The sequence below is a fragment of the Alternaria hordeiaustralica genome (assembly GCF_023758085.1).
Source record: "Alternaria hordeiaustralica strain BMP 2776 chromosome Unknown scaffold_2, whole genome shotgun sequence".
In the NCBI taxonomy this organism is placed as follows: domain Eukaryota; kingdom Fungi; phylum Ascomycota; class Dothideomycetes; order Pleosporales; family Pleosporaceae; genus Alternaria; species Alternaria hordeiaustralica.
Window position 1 is genome coordinate 508,798 of NW_026056774.1, and position 17,903 is coordinate 526,700.

General features: G+C 45.0%; 5 protein-coding genes across 5 annotated transcripts; 4 read left to right on the plus strand and 1 right to left on the minus strand.

Annotated features, from left to right (window-relative positions):
- Positions 1-5,013: 5,013 nt before the first annotated feature.
- On the plus strand, positions 5,014-6,528 carry J4E84_001627 (uncharacterized protein; the record flags this gene model as incomplete). The annotated part of the gene is made up of 1 exon (XM_049384258.1): positions 5,014-6,528. One exon carries the CDS (start codon positions 5,014-5,016, stop codon positions 6,526-6,528), a length of 1,515 nt encoding a protein of 504 aa, XP_049247614.1.
- A 1,437-nt stretch (positions 6,529-7,965) lies between these two features.
- J4E84_001628 (uncharacterized protein) lies at positions 7,966-8,673 on the plus strand (the record flags this gene model as incomplete). The annotated part of the gene is made up of 1 exon (XM_049384259.1): positions 7,966-8,673. The coding sequence occupies one exon, from the start codon at positions 7,966-7,968 to the stop codon at positions 8,671-8,673; it is 708 nt and encodes a 235-aa protein (XP_049247615.1).
- Positions 8,674-10,706: 2,033 nt separating this feature from the next.
- On the plus strand, positions 10,707-12,437 carry J4E84_001629 (uncharacterized protein; the record flags this gene model as incomplete). The annotated part of the gene is made up of 4 exons (XM_049384260.1): positions 10,707-10,921; positions 10,968-11,081; positions 11,142-11,222; positions 11,273-12,437. 4 exons carry the CDS (start codon positions 10,707-10,709, stop codon positions 12,435-12,437), a joined length of 1,575 nt encoding a protein of 524 aa, XP_049247616.1.
- A 1,490-nt stretch (positions 12,438-13,927) lies between these two features.
- J4E84_001630 (uncharacterized protein) lies at positions 13,928-14,857 on the plus strand (the record flags this gene model as incomplete). Its single annotated transcript, XM_049384261.1, has 2 exons — positions 13,928-14,000; positions 14,169-14,857. The coding sequence occupies 2 exons, from the start codon at positions 13,928-13,930 to the stop codon at positions 14,855-14,857; spliced, it is 762 nt and encodes a 253-aa protein (XP_049247617.1).
- Positions 14,858-16,722: 1,865 nt separating this feature from the next.
- J4E84_001631 (uncharacterized protein) lies at positions 16,723-17,670 on the minus strand (the record flags this gene model as incomplete). The annotated part of the gene is made up of 2 exons (XM_049384262.1): positions 16,723-17,269; positions 17,423-17,670. 2 exons carry the CDS (start codon positions 17,668-17,670, stop codon positions 16,723-16,725), a joined length of 795 nt encoding a protein of 264 aa, XP_049247618.1.
- Between the last annotated feature and the right edge of the window lie 233 nt (positions 17,671-17,903).

Consider the following 17,903-nt stretch of genomic DNA (forward strand, 5'->3'; position numbering starts at 1 on the left):
TCTTTAATAATAAAGAACTTAAGAAGATTATTAAAGAATTCTTTAAGATATATTATTACTATCTCTAATATATTAATAGTAATAAGAACTTTAGCTAGCTTTATATTATATACTATTCTTTTATTTAATAAGCTATCTATACTAACCTTTATTACTAGATACTCTACTTAGTACTTTATAAAGAATATACTATAGTTTTCTACTCTTACTACGCTAAGTACACTATACTAGGTAATAAGACATTCTTCTACTATATTAATCTTAATCTATTATTTACTTACGCTTAAGATTAAGATATAGATATAATCTAAGAATTAGTTTTAATTAATAATAAGAACTCTTAGAACTATATAGAGGTTTTAGAGGGCTTTTATTAATATATAAAGCTATACTTATAATAGCGCAAGACTACTAAGAAAAATTCTACTAGCTTTATTAAAGAATAGTATAATAATATTAATTAGACGTAAGAAGTATAAGTAATAGCGCTAGGCGTAAAGTAGAAGAAGTCTATTTATAGAGAAGAAAACATTTATATTATTTATCTTATAACGCTCTATAGCTCTATAGAACTAGTAACTAAGATCTATTAAATAATTCTCTTATAGTATATTATAGTATACTAGAGTATTATAAAGATTCTAGCTATAGAAATATATAATAAGATCTTAAAGGCCTATTATAATCTTATAGTACTTTCTGCAACACTATCTAGATATTATAATAAGTATAGTAGTATTAAGTAAGTATTTCTAGTAGATATATATATTAACTTTTTCTTTTAAATCTAGAAAGCTATTCTTGCGTAAGTCTTCTAGAATAACTCTCTTATATATAAAAAGATCTATAAACTTCTTAGTAAGAATAAGAATAGTATTTTAAAGTATATCTAGAAAGAGCGTAAGTACGTTATTAAAGAGATTAAAATACTATAGCTAGTAGTTAAGAAGCTTAAGAAAGCTACTTTTACTAAGAGCGCTAATAGTAAATATCTAAACGTTTTCTTCTTTACTAATAAGAGTATACCTCTTTCTTATAAAAGATAGTAGTATATTTAGAATTATAATTATAGTATAAAAGATACTATTAAATATCTTATTAATAAAATTAATATAGAACTAGATATTTATTACTACTTCTATAACACTACTAACCTTAATACTATATCTACTTCTTTCTCTCTATTTAAGACTTCTTAGACTTATACTAGTAGTCTAGCGTCTAGTCTATTATTACTTTCTAGCTTCTTACACTCTCTAATAATATTACTACTACTAGTTCTACTACTTTCTTCTTAGTTTAAGATACTAACACTAGCTCTATTAGCTTCTTCTACTAGCTTATTTAAGCTATATTATAGTAAATAAAATATAAAGTAAACTAGACGTACTAGTAATATTACTAGTACTTAGATTTTAGGTAAGCTTCTTATTTTACCTAAAATTTAACTACTACTTACACTATAGTAGTGTATTACTAATATCTTTACTTAATTATTTATTTTGCTTTTTACTTTCTTTTCTATATTTTTTCTTTATCTTTCTTTTATACTATAAGTAAGTAACCTATTTTAGATAGTATAATAAGACTATACTACTAGAAAAAGAAAGTTTATACTAGTGTATAAGGTGTTCTTAAATAAATTAGATTTTTAATAACCTAAGAATTACTTAGAAAAAGAACATCTTTTAATAAAAGCTTTTTAGAATTATCTTATTATCTATAATATTATCTTTTACTTATACTTTTTAGTATTAGACTCTTATATAGTACTTTAGATAATAGAATCTCTCTATAATAGAACTCTTTTCTACTAAAACTATTATCTATATACTTTCTTATCTATACTAATTACTTTATATTCTTATAGTAATATATCTTTATACTTTTTAATACCTATATAGTACTAATAGAGCTATTAAACTTCTTAGGTTTAGGCTACTTAGAGTAATAAGTATTATAAATAGGCGCTAGTAATAGTAATTAAGTTAGTAAGCTAGAGTAGCTAGTAGTAGAGGCGTAATAATCTAGTTATAAAGTACTTATAGAACTATTAGAGTTATCTAAGTTAGAGCTATTAGAATTATCTATAGAGGTAGTAGAAGCGTTTTAGATAAAAGCTTTAAGATAGGTAATCTCTATATACGCCTTAATATAAGTAGTATATTCTACTTTATAAGCTTACTTATAGGTATTCTTATACTTATATACTTAAGTAGCCTAGCGTTTAGTAGTAATATAATAATCTTTAAGCTTTACTATTAAGACGTAGGTATTACTCTTTATATTATGCAACTATTTTTATAAACTTATAACCTTTCTATTAGAGTTAGTAAGATATTACTAAGTAATACTAAAAAACTTCTAGTTCTTATTATCTTAAAAATAGAGGTAGTAGGTAAGATTACGCTTATTAGTAAGTTTTTCTTATACTTTTATAAGTTAACTCTAGTATATAGCTATATTATTATTAAGGTAAAAGATAGTATTAAAGAGAAGCTTATAAAGTTTAACGCTATTCTAGAATATAAAAACTAAGCTACTCTTAAAGAAAGTCTTATCTAGTTTACTAATATATTTAGCTTATTCTTAGATATTAACTTTATAAGCTACTAAAATAAGCTAGCTATCTTCTAAAAGATTAGGCTTAGAGATAATATAGCTAGTAATATTATAATTATATAGAACGTATAATAACACTTTATAGTAAAAGGTTTCTACTTCTAGTAATAGTAGAGGTAACTTAATATTCTACTTAACTCTAGACTAAGCTAACTAATTAGCTTTAGAGTTAAAATTAGCGTTAAGATTAGTATTATAATTAGCGTTACGCTAAGCGTTATAATAGATATTAGTCTTAATAATATAAGCTAACTTAGACTACTTATTAGAGTGTAGAGAATTTAGGTAGTAGGCGCTACTATAGGTAATATAACTAAGTAGATTAGTAAGAAACGCGTAACGTAGCTACTTCTTACTACTATCTTAAGTCTTAGTAATATTAAGTAAGCTATTAGAGAAAGAAATACGCTTATTATCTATAAGCAGCTTAATAGAGTTATTATAATTACTAGTATTAACGTTATAGTAGATCTAAGTAAAATTAACATTATTCTTACCTTTAGAGTTAGTAAGGTAACTACTACTTATATTATTAATGTACTAGAAGCTATCTTTAAAAGCGCCTAAAAAGAAAAGAAAGCTATTCTTTTATAAGTTAGAGAATCTATAGAAGTAGAGTAGATTCTAATAAAAGTTTTATAAACTAAAGGTAGTAGTTATAAGAGAGTTCTAGGTAACTATAGTAGGCGTAGTATAGTATAAGAACGTAGACTACTATAGCTAGCTACTACACTAACTATAAGTAGTAGAGGCTATAGTAGACTTAGTAAATAAGAGAATGCTACTACTAAAGGTAGTTACTACTAGGTTAGTTATAGCGCTTATAGCAGAACTAGAACTAGTAGCGTAGAAGAGAATATAGAAGATATCTCTAATTAGAAAGTTACTAACTAGAAACTAGAGAATTAATAATATAGTTATCTATATAGATCTTATAAAAGTAACTAGCCGCGTTACTAGGTTACTATTAGAGAATTAGAGACTATAATAACGTATAAGAGTTATATAGAGATTAGATAATAATATTATATTAAATTATAATATTATTATAGTAAGGCTTAGAAGAAGTACTTAGAAGTAGAATATATATATGTAGGCTATTAGCCTAAGGTAGGCCTAATACCTAAGAAACTAAACTATTATATATAGTATATAATTATACTAGTATAGATTAAGATAAGCTTTTAAAAGCTTTACTACTTAAGAAAGCTTTCTAAGTAAGCTTATAATATAATAATTTATTTTTTATTTATTTCTATACTTTTAGATATAATATAAAGTTATAAAAGTAAGTAAAAGCTTTATATTTCTACTTTATAAAGATATAAACTTTTACTAGTATAGTTACTATAAGATATATAAAGAAAAACTTAGCTTTAGCTTACTTAAAAATTAAAGCTTTTATCTTATATTAGTATTCTTTTTAGTTAGACTTACTAGTATTATAATAAGTAGTAATATACTTAAGTATTTTATTTTACTACTAAACTAAGTCTTAAAATAAAATAGCTAATTTATATCTTTTATATATAAAGTTACTAGTATTAGTAAGTATATAAATTAGCTATATATTTTTTATAATAAAGATAATATTTAGAGTATTATAAAAAAATTTAAGTACTACTTACGTAGAATTTTATACTTTAGAAATAAGTAACTATAGTATTATAAGATTTATACTTATAGTATAGCTACCTTTACTACTATACTAAAAACACCTATTAAATTACAAGTTAAATAACCTAAATTAGACACCTAGTCGTCTTTTCGCAGTAATGCTTAGCCGTTTAGTGCCATCGATCGACGGACGGCTTCATCACCAACCTCTAGTCCACTACGGCACGGTGCACGGTTTAATGCCCGAGGATAAATGGCTTGGTCGAAGGGAGTGCGGGCAATCAGGGCTACACATCCGGGCTCCGCATTACGGAATGAGCCTGTGATATAAAGGCTATTCGTGCGCCGCGATTGACCACATACTCAACCGAGCAGCTTCCCCTCTGAACCAGCGTCATGTTACTACCGACTCTCGTCGCAAGTGCTCTTACACTTTCGGGCACGGTTGCGGCGCTGCCTCAATCTCAGCCGTTTCGAGAAGTCTTGCGAAGCAGACAGAGTACCACGAGTAATGCTTTAGAGGTGGACCTGGGCTACAAGATTTACCAGGGTTCCAGTAATGCAAGCACAGGTATCAATAGTTGGAGAGGGTATGGCTTTTCCGCGATCTTGAATGGCTACAGCTAACATATGACTTCAAGCATTCGCTTCGCTGCATCCCCAACAGGTAGTTTACGCTGGCAACGACCTCAAGCACCAGCCGTAAACCGAACTTCGCCCATAGGCGCGGACAACTACGGATCGCAATGTCCACAGATCGGCCAAAGCAATGGAATGCCGAGTGCGCCTCCGGGCCCAGACTCACCCCCACTCTCAGAAGACTGTCTCTTCCTCAATGTCCAGAGCCCGGCAAACGCGACGAACCTTCCTGTGCTCGTGTGGATTCATGGCGGCGGCTATGGGGCTGGTAACGGACGACAAGACTTTACCGATCTTCTCACAACAACTGGCAACAAATTCGTTGTCGTATCAATCCAGTACCGACTGGGGCCCTTTGGATTCCTCGCCTCGGACGAAGTGTACCGAAAGGGCGTCGTGAATGCAGGACTGTTGGACCAATTCTTCGCTCTCCAATGGGTCCAGACGTATGTCAGTCAGTTCGGAGGCGACCCATCAGCTGTCACTATATCTGGCGAGAGTGCTGGTGGTGGTTCGGTCATGCTACACGACATGGCCTACGGTGGCTCTCTAGGCGACTCGATGTTCCGCAGTACTATTGCGGCATCACCATACTTGCCCAAGCAGTACGGCTACAAAGACTGGATTCCGACACAGAACTACTATGCGTTCGCCGACCGAGCCGGCTGCATGATCGACGCATATGGTAATGCGACTTCCACCATCTTCGACTGTTTGCTATCGCAAGACACGGAGACGTTGCAGAACGCTTCCAGCGAAGTGGAAAGCACTGCAACATTCGGCACCTGGGCTTTCCTGCCGGTTACAGACGGAGTGTACGTTCAAGATGAGCCAAGCAGCCAGCTTCTCGAGAAGCGTGTGAACGGACGGAATGCTCTGATCGGAAATAATGCGAACGAGGGCCCTTCGTTCGTACCACAAACAATAACCTCTGAAGACGACTTCACGGCGTGGCTCCGCAACAACCTGCCCGAATTCACCGACTCCGACATCGCAAAGGTTCTTCGCTACTACCCCATCAGCGACGCCGCGACCACTTCCAACGCAGATAAGTTCGCGACGAACGGCGTGACCGGACCCAGCGCGCTCGACCAAAGCTCAATAGCAACCGGACAGCAACAGCGTGCCAACAACCTCTACGCCGAACTGACTTTCGTATGCCCGTCATACTGGATGGCGGAAGCGTACACCGATGGTGATCGCACATCATACAAGTACCAGTTCAGTGCCCTCCCAGCCACCCACGGCGCTGATGTGGGCGTATACTTCGGACCATTAGGCGGCAGGCCAGACGTAAGCACCGACCTCCAACGCGCCTTCATGAACATCTGGGGCAACTTCATCACTGAGGGCACCCCGTCGATTTCTGCTTCCGTTGCAGCTGGCTCTTCTGGCTCGTCAAACGGATCGGTAGCCACCAACGATGCTACTCAATGGCCAGCTTTCACGATCGCTGAACCATATCAACTTGATCTTAACCAGACGGGTGGTGAGTTAGCTTTGATGGTTAGCTCACCGGTCAACCTGACTTATCTGACTGAACCGGGGCTGATGAATAGCTTTACGCTGGTGAATGCGTATACATGGGAGGCTGGGCGTGGTATGAGGTGTGATTTCTGGAGGAGTGTTGCTGATATTATTCCTGCATAATGTTGTCAGACTAAGTACGCAGACAACTCTTGTGTAAAATGTATGAAGGTACAAGTGAAATCCATAATCATCTTCGATTTCTCCTTCCGTTCTCTACACATCCCCTCGATCTCTGATCATCAACTTGTCAACACATCTCCATATACGCCCTAATCCTTCTCCGCTCAACCACTTGGCGCTTCCGTAACGGTTACAACTACATTACGCCAATTCATTCCCGGAAAACCGACGAGATTAGCCCAATGCTGTCCCGAAATCTCTGTCTCGCCTTTCGACGCAATGGCTGTAAAGGCTTCGTGTGTCAGATAGACGTGGAAATGATGGTTTGCATGATCGGGTGCGACAACGTAGCGTATGTACGTCAATCGAGACACAAACTTGATCGCATAGCCGAGCCAGGCGCTGTTTCGATCTTCGGGTATGACTCGGCGAGGTGGACATGGGAAGGGCGTATGGAGAAAAACCCGTAGTAAAGGAGACCTCGCATAGAGCCGAAGCAATCCAGCTAGTTCAAGCGACACACCGTATTGTCGGGCCATGATGCGCAAATTGCCGCGCGCCTCAGTAACACCCGGGAAGAAGTCTGCGATGTACGGATCTACCAGATGCATTCCGATTACTACCGTCGACTGTTGCTCGAGTAGTGGTAGGAATTCGCGCCGGAGCTTCCGACATGTTTGGGAAAGGCCGAGTGTGTTGCGTCCGCTTGAGGTCCAGCAGAGCGGTGATCCAGGTAGACAGTGCTGCATATGTGGATTGAGGCTGAGTGTGCCAAAGTCAATGCTGCGGGGCTGTGCGAGGTGCTGGTAGATTTCGTTGCGCACTTCTGGATCAAAGAATTAGTGTGCGCGACGCACTAGGGGAGGAGGGGAGACATACCGCCAGGCAGTTGTAGGAGTCGGCATGTCGCTATGGGGATGACTGAAGTGCCCTCCATCGTTCAGCGGATTAGCAGTCCCGGAGTTGATATCGCTTAAGGGGCGGGGAAGTGACAACCGAAGCCAAAACGGGGCGAGATTGTGAACTGGAGCAAGAGAAGGTACAGTGGGGGTCATCCACTACCTGCCTAGGTACCTAGGTAGGCATCAACACATCACGTGCAATGAATCCAGCCCGAGTGCAGACCACTTCCTGTAGGGGTCACTGGTGTCTTTCCAACGTCTCTACGCCAGAGGATAGTCAATGTCTCAATCTTGCCTGTCGACTTTCTGAACACATCACCTTGAGACGCTTTACATATCAACTCTTTTAGGCTTTGTTCACATGGGAATGACTGGAACTTCTAGCCTAACTAATGTGATAGGTCAGGCTATGGGACCGGTCGACAGTTGCATGAATGTACGTTAGTCCAAGTTAAGAAATGCTTTCAATGCTACTTATACCCCATTATCTTGGGTCTCATCCCATTGATATCAACCCTCATCTCAAGTTCCAAGCATGCATCTCCGCCCTGCAAAGCCGTCCGATGAACCAGCCATCGTCGACATCTGTGCCCGCGCCTTCATGGAAGAAGACCTCTTCGGCCGAGTAATCCACCCCCACCGAGCCCAGTATCCCAACGACGTAAAGATGTTCTGGCACGAATGGGTACGCAACGACTGGTCTAACCCACGAAACAAAGTCATCGTCGCCGTCTCAACGGCAGATCATCAGCAAGAGAGTGTCATCGGCGCAGCAATCTGGCAACGCCAAGGCGACGACGCAGGCGCGCAAAGAATCATCGCAGGATGGACTGATCCTGGTACATTTCCCGTCCTGCCTTCAACGCACAACCGTGCCGCAGACTCCTCAAAGAAGGAGATTCTAGTCCACGCCGCGCCATTTACTAAGCACTACTGGTCTGGGCCGTGTGCGACCAATTGGTACCTGTCGCTCTGCTGCGTGGATCCTGATGTTAAGGGCCGTGGGGCCGGACGGCTGCTAGTGCGGTGGGGGCTGGACCGTGCCGAGGAAGAGGGTATCAGGGCAAGCGTGATGGCTAGTGAGGGCTCGGATGGGTTTTATTTGAAATGTGGGTTTGATGAGGTCGTTGGGAATGCAAGCGAAGGAGAGGGTAATCCATTGCGGAAGGAGGGTGTGAAGGGTGGTAAGATATTGTTCATGTGGGTCAAGAATGGTAAGGCTATCGAGGGGGCAGCTGTGTAGTCGTATTCTCACAAAAACGCGGACATTTTCTTTACGTTTTCGGGTGGTGAGTGCAACCTTCAGAAACAGCTACTTAGGCAAGCGAAGTAGCCCAGGCCGATGTGTATCAAGCCCCTTCTTGACAGGTTCATGCTTCACTTCAAACTGTACATCCTTCCGAATGAAAAGCTCTTGGGTACTGTGCTGACTCTTCCGGTCGGACTCTTGTGTACTCCTGCGGTCCAGCTCCTCAATACCATCATCTGCGCCAAGACTGCTTTCCACAATATATGGTTTCCTGTTGACTCTAACCGCGCCTTCGTTGACTCCTCCTCGCAGTCGTGATGGAACACCTTCACCACGGTCAAACCGAGACAATTGGATGCTTTCGTCATGATCGAAGCGCACAGTACTGTGATGCACACTCGAAACGTGTCCATAACCGCTGGAATGGGTCGAGTATCCGACACCCGCTTTCTGACCGCTGCCGGTATCGAAGCTTTGGATGAACGACTTCAGACACGGTATGGTTGCCGCTATCAGCGAGAAGCAAAGCTGCGATTGCTGATAGATCAATGCTGTCGTTCGCTCGACACCGGGGTTTTCACCGTGTAACGAGCTACTCCAGGTCTTGTAGAACAATCCGGCAAGAACGATAAGTGGTAAACGTAGCGCGAAGACTCCCAATATCTGCAGCTTGAACACGATGTTCATTTGAAGTCGCCGACACAAGTATGTCGGGATGAAGGCCAGCATGAAGTCGGTTATTCCGTCACTGATTACGACAACCATGTAGCGGATTTCGAGACTATGGCAGATATCGGATGATTCCCTTGGTAACAGGCTCTCACTTGCACAGCCAGCTGAGACTAGCACGGTAGATACAAGTGTCCACGTTATGATGACCGCGGTGGCCACGTTGCACACTGCCCAAGCGTGCTTCATGTCGCGCATGAAGAATCGTCGTACCAGTAGTATGAGAGCCGTCTTTGAGAAGCCGAGAGATATGTAGATGAACACTTGACCACGCGAGTAGGTCTGTCAACGCGTTAGAAACAGTTGCCGCGCTGGGTGGGGTCGTATTACAGAGGCCATCCATGAGTACTGGTCTTTGGTAAGGGATGCAGATGATCGTGCCATCCCAGTTGATAGGGATGCAAGAAGTAGTGAGAACTGAACAACGCTGGCAACCTGTTATTGTCAACTCATTACATTAGACAGTCTCATGCCAGTGGCATTCATACCTGCGCAATCAACATCGCTGCATCGTCCAGCCCAAGCATACGCCATCTGATGAACAGTCGCGTGAGAAATGTAAGGCTCGTATAAGTGAAGGCGAGGAATGTCACAATGTACAGGATCCCACTGCGATCATCAGGCGTGATGCGCGCCCAGCGATAACCATCTCCCAACGTCGCGGACATTCTAGAGTTGCAAGATGCGTGGGTCGGTAAGCCTTGACTGACATACCATGGCGGCTATGACCCTGAAGTTGAGTGCTGCAGCCAGGCCGTCATTTTACTGGAATCCCGTCTGTGCCCCCACGCCCAGGTGGTCAGTAAACTGCGCGTCTCGCATCTGGCCATCTTCATCAGCCCGAGTATTGGACGAAATCATTTAGCCAAAGCCTGTGCTGCAAGCGAGCCGTCTTGACAAGGCGTCGAGCCGTGGTGGTACGTTGCAGAGGATGCGAAGGAGTTGAGTTGCATTGCGAAGGAATGGAGCCGCATCGGCTGGGAGGCCGCTTCCCCCGCGGGGCGGCGCGCTAGCCTCCCCTGGGCTATGGCCGGCCCGTCCCCTGCACGATCAACGTGCATCCAGCCATCACACCACCTGAGTGGTCTCATCTTGCAGCTGGCCTTCGGCTTAAGCCGCTGGATTATCAGAATTCTCCCGTGCCATTGAGCAAGATGCATTTGCGCTATCCCTCAGAGTTCTTACCTAGGTAGTGTCACCGGAGCAATCTCCGGGTCTTCTCGGTTGTCTTGTTGCTTGCATTTCAACACTCGCACTCATTCTTTCCAGTGTTCACTTTGTGTATTCGTTTTCCTATCATGTCAGTCCTAAAGAGTGAGGCTGCTGTGGTGGCCCAGCCTTTCGACGGCGAGTCTCAGCAGGATGTCGTTGTTTCAGAGAAGAAAGGAACCGCTGGCGACCAAAAGGACATGTATCGTATGGGAAAGCAACAGGAGCTGCGACGAAACTTCCGTTTTGTGTCAATATTCGGATACAGTATGGTGTTGATGGCGACATGGGAGACCATCCTGACGTGGGTATGCATGAACATTTGATCTGCACTTTCTGACACCCAACAGAACTCTCATCATCCCATTGACCAATGGCGGCACCGGTGGCGCCATCGTCATGTTCCTCGTCACAGCGGTGGGCATGGGCTTTGTCATTGTCTCAATGGCTGAGATGGCTTCAATGTGCGTAGCAACCCGTTGCTGAGATCCCTTCGACGTGACCAATCGCTGACGAAAATGAAGGGCTCCTACTTCCGGTGGGCAGTATCACTGGGTGTCTGAGTTTGCGCCAAAGAAACACCAGAAGTTCTTGAGTTACCTCGTGTAAGCTTCCCTGAGTATGTCCACAACACTTATGACTAACCGGGTACCAGTGGCTGGCTTTGCGTGCTGGGTTGGCAGACCGGAATCGCGTCCATCGCCTTCCTTGCTGGTGGTCAGGTCCAAGGACTCATCATCCTCAACAACCCCAACTACGTCCCCGAACGATGGCACGGCACCCTCTTGGTCATCGCGGTAGCAACCTTCTCGATCCTGTTCAACACACTCCTAGCTCGTAAGCTACCTCTAGTCGAAGGCATCGTCCTGGTCCTACACATCTTTGGGTTCTTCGCTATCTTCATCACCATGTGGGTGCTTGGGCCGCGCAGCCCATCCAGAGAAGTTTTCGGTGGATTCCAAGACAACGCTGGATGGGGTAGTGTGGGCCTGTCTGTGTTGGTGGGGCAGCTCTCCCCAATCTTCTCTCTCTTGGGTGCAGATGCTGCTACTCATATGTCGGAAGAATTGAAGGACGCATCGCACACACTTCCCCGCGCCATGATCTGGACAGCAGTCGTCAATAGCAGTTTGGGTTTCCTCATGCTAGTAACCTTCTGCTTCTGCCTCGGCGACGTCGAAAGCGCCATCATGTCGCCGACCGGGCAGCCCCACATCCAGATCATGTACAACGCTACACAGTCCATTCCAGGGGCTACAGCTCTGGCATCAATCACGACTATTATGGCCGTGTTTGGATGCGTCAACAATGTGGCAACATGCTCGCGCCAGCTCTTCGCTTTTGCTCGCGACCACGGCGTTCCCTTCAGTGCCTTCCTATCCCGAGTCCGACCAGGCTGGGATATCCCTCTCAACAGCGTTCTTGTGTCTTTCGGGATTGCCATTGGTCTCTCTCTCATCAACATCGGCAGCACCGTGGCATTCAACTCCGTCGCGTCGCTGGGCACGTGTGCTCTCCTCTCGTCCTACATCGTCAGTATCTCATGCATGTTCATCAAGAGATGGAACAGAGAGTCCCTCCTCCCCTGCAAGTTCTCGCTCGGTCGCGCCGGTATCTGGGTCAATGGCGTGTCCGTTGTGTATCTGTGTGTAGTATTGGTGTTCGCCTTCTTCCCCACATTCCCGCACCCAACACCTGATCTGATGAACTGGAATATCCTCATCTACGGCGTTGTCGTGGTATTTTCTCTTGCTTACTTCTTTCTCAAGGGGCGCAAGGTGTATGTTGGGCCTGTCGAGTATCTCAACAAAGATCTTTGAGTGGTAGCCTCATCCTGGGAGAGTATGGACGAAACGGACTAGATGACATGGGGGTATAAAACCGTTATTACTGTTTGTCGTTGTACAATAAAGAACCGTAAATTGCTCGTATACCAACCTTCCCAAGACCAATCACCCATCTTCGCCCAGGCTGTTCGGCTCGCTAGGGGAGATCGCGGGTTGCACCAGCGTCTTGTAGATGTATGTGCCCAACACTGATACTGATTCGGTATGTTCGTACAGCAATATCCCCAAGGCCGATTCTCTGCACCCAGTCCTCAACATAGCTGTTGACTGCAGAACTTTGGCCTCGAATCGGAGCGTCGACATTTTCGTTTGGCTTCCAAGCCATCCACGGTTCTACCGCTGAACGTGTGATCTCTAAACGCAATTGAGGATTGCTGAAAGTCCGAGGAACAACATAGACAACAGATGTGACAGCTCGCTCGAAGAAAGTCCTCCAAGTGTCATTGGATCGTACGTCAATGAGGCTTCTGAGACAGACGATGTCCTTCTCAAAGAACTTCTCAAGTTTGATCGTCAGCTCGGGCGCAGTCAACAACAGTCGGATTAAAGGAGCGAGGTTGGTATGGACGGGTCTTTTCTTCGGTGGACTCAATATCACTGTGCCATGTGCTTTCTCAAGTATGGGGAAAGATACGGCCACAAATTTTGCCAAGGTGGCGACGTCAGGAACATATGCGGGAATGCATTGGTGGTGCATGGGAAGGAACTCGTTCCGGAGCAGGCGACAAACTTGAGTAAGACCGAGAGCTTGCCGTCGAAGTCGTGACCAGCCTAAAATCCGATTTGGCGTCCTGCTGAACATGCACAACGGGTAAGGCGGAGGTATCAGTCGGACCTCTTTTGGGCTTCCATCGATAACGTGGGTGTAGATGTGGTTGCGGAGTTCTTCGATTGTCCAAAATGTTAGCATGTTTTTCGATCAAGACTTGCAGTGGATGATACATACCTCCGGGCAGCTCCAAGAGGTAGCACCGCATCTCGCCCAGCGTGCTTGACTGGGGCGGTATGTTCTTCTACTCCCTGTGGGGTCGGCTGGTACAAGGGAGGAACTCTGCTCGTTTGTGAGCCTGAAGATGTGGAAAATTGGTAACAATTATATCCGCGGAGAAGGCTAGCACGGACAGCGTGTCATCCGTTGCGCCCGACTCACGGTCACTGCCTAAATGCGATTGTGAATGGGCTCACAGACAATATGTAGAAGTACCCAACGAAGTTTCACTGTTAGCTCCGAAGATCGGGTATCTTTTGCCATATACGAGGAGTGAAATAGAAACGAAGGCGTCTGCGCAGATGAGCGATGGTTTGCGCTATTTGCTGACTTATCATCCGACTCTCCGCCGTTGCCTAATCGGGATAGCGCGCTCGCCTTTACCGCGCGTTACATCCGCCTCGTATTTCCACTCGGGGATACGCAACTCCTCTCCTTACGATCGCGGACGGAGGATACTGCGACTGTCGCGAAAATGGTAGACTCAGCACCCGAAAGTAACGGCGCGACATCTGCGCCGAGAAGCCGCCTTCTTGAGCTACCTGGAGGTAAACACTGTCTTCTAGGGTGGGAGATGTATCGCTAACGATAGCAAAAGAGTTGCGGAACCGGATTTATGGCTATCTCATTGATGTCTCGAGAGAGAAACTGGTACGTGGCGCATCCCGGGTTCAAGGCTCCTTCCAATGCGTACTAACGAGCTTTGCAGTTGACAGTACAGGTGGCTCGTTTCTCAAATCCGTCTAGTTTCGCACCAATTGCAGATATACGTTATGACCCATATCGGCCGGTAAATTCATGGAAGCCTGGAGCCAATAAGGAGTCTCGCAAAGTCTACTGGCAAAGCTCTCGATCCCTTGCGCTCGGCTTTACGCAGACGTGTCAGCTTCTCCGCCGCGAGTTTCTCCCGATGTATCGGAGGACTATGCCTCTCTGCGCCAGTATCAGAGCTATAGACTTCATTGATTGCATCCGTGGTCTTAACACTGCACTCTACGGCTACGGTCACAGAGTTATATCACAGATCAATTGCGGATCCCGCGATTACCTTGGGGCCCTCAACCCGCTTGATTTTGTTCGCAAGTTCCCCGGCCGACTATTAGACTTCCGCATTGAGGCTCAAGCTATGAAAGGACTCAACCGATTGGCAAAAGAGCGACCGCAATGGATCTGGGAGTACTCCGTAATTTCGTCAGCCACCCGACTTGTCTTCCGTATGGAGCTCCCTGACAGCAACATCATACTTGATTTCAAGGTTACGGCCTTCGAATCTACGCTAGACCCTGACATTACTGGTTCCATTGCCAGGAGCGATGCGCTGTTGAAGTGGACGAAGGGGGTGACCCTTTTCGGCGGTGATGGTCATCCCTACTACGTGAACGGTCAGACTGACGTGTCTGCTTAGCCGAAGCATGGGAAGTCTTGGATGGATGTTGAAGTGCTCAAAGTCAAAGAGGATAGCCTTGGAAGGGAAAGTATTGAAAAGCTTGGCGGTGAAGGAGACGACGTCCGATGTGTACAGTCAACCATGACACTGCGATGACGCAGAGCGAAACGACCCACTCACGACTTCCACCTCATCGAAGACCTAGGTACCCTCACAAATGAGAGAAGTCGCAAGTATGATATACTGGATGTAGTCAATATCCTGCACCTGAACTTGAATTCAGGGACATATAAAAGATGCCTAGAGTCTACTTTCACGTTAATTCACCTACGGTTTACGTTTTCATCTTGGTATAGGTTCCAGACGCCTTCACGGTCCCTACTATCAGACACTCGCGGACCCGGGCTGCGGGTATTCCAAGACCCAAATGGAAGTATGAGAAAGGTACTGTGAAAGTAAAAAGCTACATTCACCACCTGCATCGTAAATTAGCCGCCATTCAACGATGTTTCTATAATCAATCTCCAGGTATTTAAGGCTTGACTCCTCTTCCTTGTCGCTCAACCTCATACGAACCACGCCAATCCTCAACCAGAAGCCAAAGTTACAAGATGACTTCACACATTCCGCAACCTCAGTCACGCCTACTCCAGCTTCCCGGAGGTAATTAGCCTCCAGCAGAACCAGTTTCAGAATCGCTAATGACATTCTTCACAGAAATCCGTAATGAGATCTACGACTACCTAGTCGTCCGACAGCGATACATACACTTCAAACGACCTACAGCAGATGCAAATACTGTGACGCTCCATGCGTCGAATGACAAAAACACCCTCAGGATGGCTTTGGGTCTAGTCCACACCTGCCGGCAGCTCCGCAAAGAATTCCAACCCCTTCACCTAAAAGACGTCCATGCAACGGTCAACATCCCCGATATCAACGAATTCATTGCAGACTTCATACCGATACCAGCGACCTGCACGAACACGCTGTATATAAGAATACCACGGTCCTACTACACGGTTAACCTCATGCCACTTCTCCGCTTCCAAAACGCAGCTCCATCTGTAAAGATTAACCTTCTGGACCCTTATCGGGCCCCTGCTGTTTTCGACATTATGCACAATGACCGCGACGTAGACCCACACCATAGCTTCTTTTGCTTTCTCACAGCCGTTCTTATTGCCCTTGAGAGGACGGCGGCTTGGCGCACGTACTTTCGAGACGCGATTGTTGACATGACGGTGGATCATGCCGAGCATTTCTCTTGGACCATCAAGGTCAAGAAGGAGGCAAAAGAAGACTGGATGCCTTGGAACGCGGCAACTTCACGAGAGGGCTCGTCCAGGCAACACCTGGCTGCTGCTTCGATGTGGAAGATGAGGATTGGAATGGGCCATATAATCATGCCAAACGTTGTCGTAGCCTCGGATTAGGTCGGGCGCGGGTTCACAAAGCAATCTGTAGTGGGCTGAGGATGGGAGAGGTTCCTGGGCCAAAGGCAAGGAAGTTCGAGATGCAGGCGGTTTGTTGAGGCTTGTAGTAGCTACAAGACGAACGTCATACCCACGATGAATTGAGTGCCAATAACCTTCCACGCTTTCATACTCCGTGATGTCAAGATTGAACCACGCCTATGCAAGCTTTTTATAAGCCTATCGCCAGGCGACAGCTTCGCTTACGAGACCTCCCCTATCTAGAGTACTATAGTATACACTATGCTACCTATAGAATAGCGACTATGTTAAGCCTATAACCTTTTTTAAAAACCTTAAAAACCCTTTTAAAGACTTCTTTCTAACTAATTTATAAGTCTTTCGTTTATACGGAAACATATGAATAATTAAATGATTATTTTTGAACCACGCTCCACCCCAACCCCCCTACATCGCCCCATGAATAATCGCACTTATCGCACTATAATCAGTCCCGTACCCATCATCTTCATCATCGATATCAAACCCCCTATTCCCTTTCACCGCCCACATCACTTCCTCAAGCATCTCCTGTTCCTTCATCGCTTGGGTAATTCTCGGCTGCTTCACCGTGCCATTCTTGTACACCTTCTCCCAATGCACAGTCGGATGCTGAAACTGCACTTCCAGCTTATTCTTGCGACCTGGCGGCCTAGTGATCGCTCTTAGCACATCGGAGAAGTTCTCTAGTGCAGCGTTGATCGCGCGGCGCAGATCCAGGTTTTTGAGCTTGGGCGCGCTGACGGAGATGACGGGGTCGTCGGCCATGGGCTTGAGATTGTCTAGGTTTAAGTTTCCTGTACGGCCGTTGTGGCCGGTAATGCAGAGCGAAGTGATCTTTGGGCATGCCGTGAGAATGGGCGGGATGCACGTGCCTGTGATGAGGAGAGCGGAGTCCAGTCGGAGGTTTTTCAGGTTTGGGCAGGCGCGTGCCAGACGAATCACTGCATCGTCGCTGATGGGCATGTTCGTTTTACCAAGACGCGCACCCAAACCTATTTTCTCCAATTTCGTACGAAAAGCCTCGTCGGCTGTAGCGATCGCGTCAAGATGCGCGCTGTCACGTGAGTTAGCCCCACCCGCAAGGTCCAGGAACGCCTCCACCTACTCCTGCACCACAAAGTCTGGTCCAAACTCGATCTCTTTAATGCCAGCTGTGAATCCCAGCTCCTCTGGTTTCCATTCGTCAAGTTTGTTGAACACGCGTTGTACTTTCGTTGGCTTCTTGCCAGTTGATGTACGTGATCCTCGCGCGTTGAGCCCGGACTTTTGTTGCTGGCGCTTTCGGGCTCGCTCGGCTTTCTGCTCGTCGGTGCGGCCCTTCCATTGTCGCTTTGCTGGCGCTGCAGATTCCATGGCGATTTTCAATAATTCGAAGGGTATATGAAGCCCACTATTGAACTATCGTCTAGGTAGGAGAAAGGCGTTGGCGCTCAGATTGGGCACCGAGGGACGCTACCTTATGTGAGACGGAAGCTCAGGCCATCGCACTGCGCAATCGAATGAGCAAGGGGTCTACACCCTTGAACGCTGATCGACACCCATGACAACGTCTTTGTATGGAACAAAATCCCCTCATCTTCGGTTCC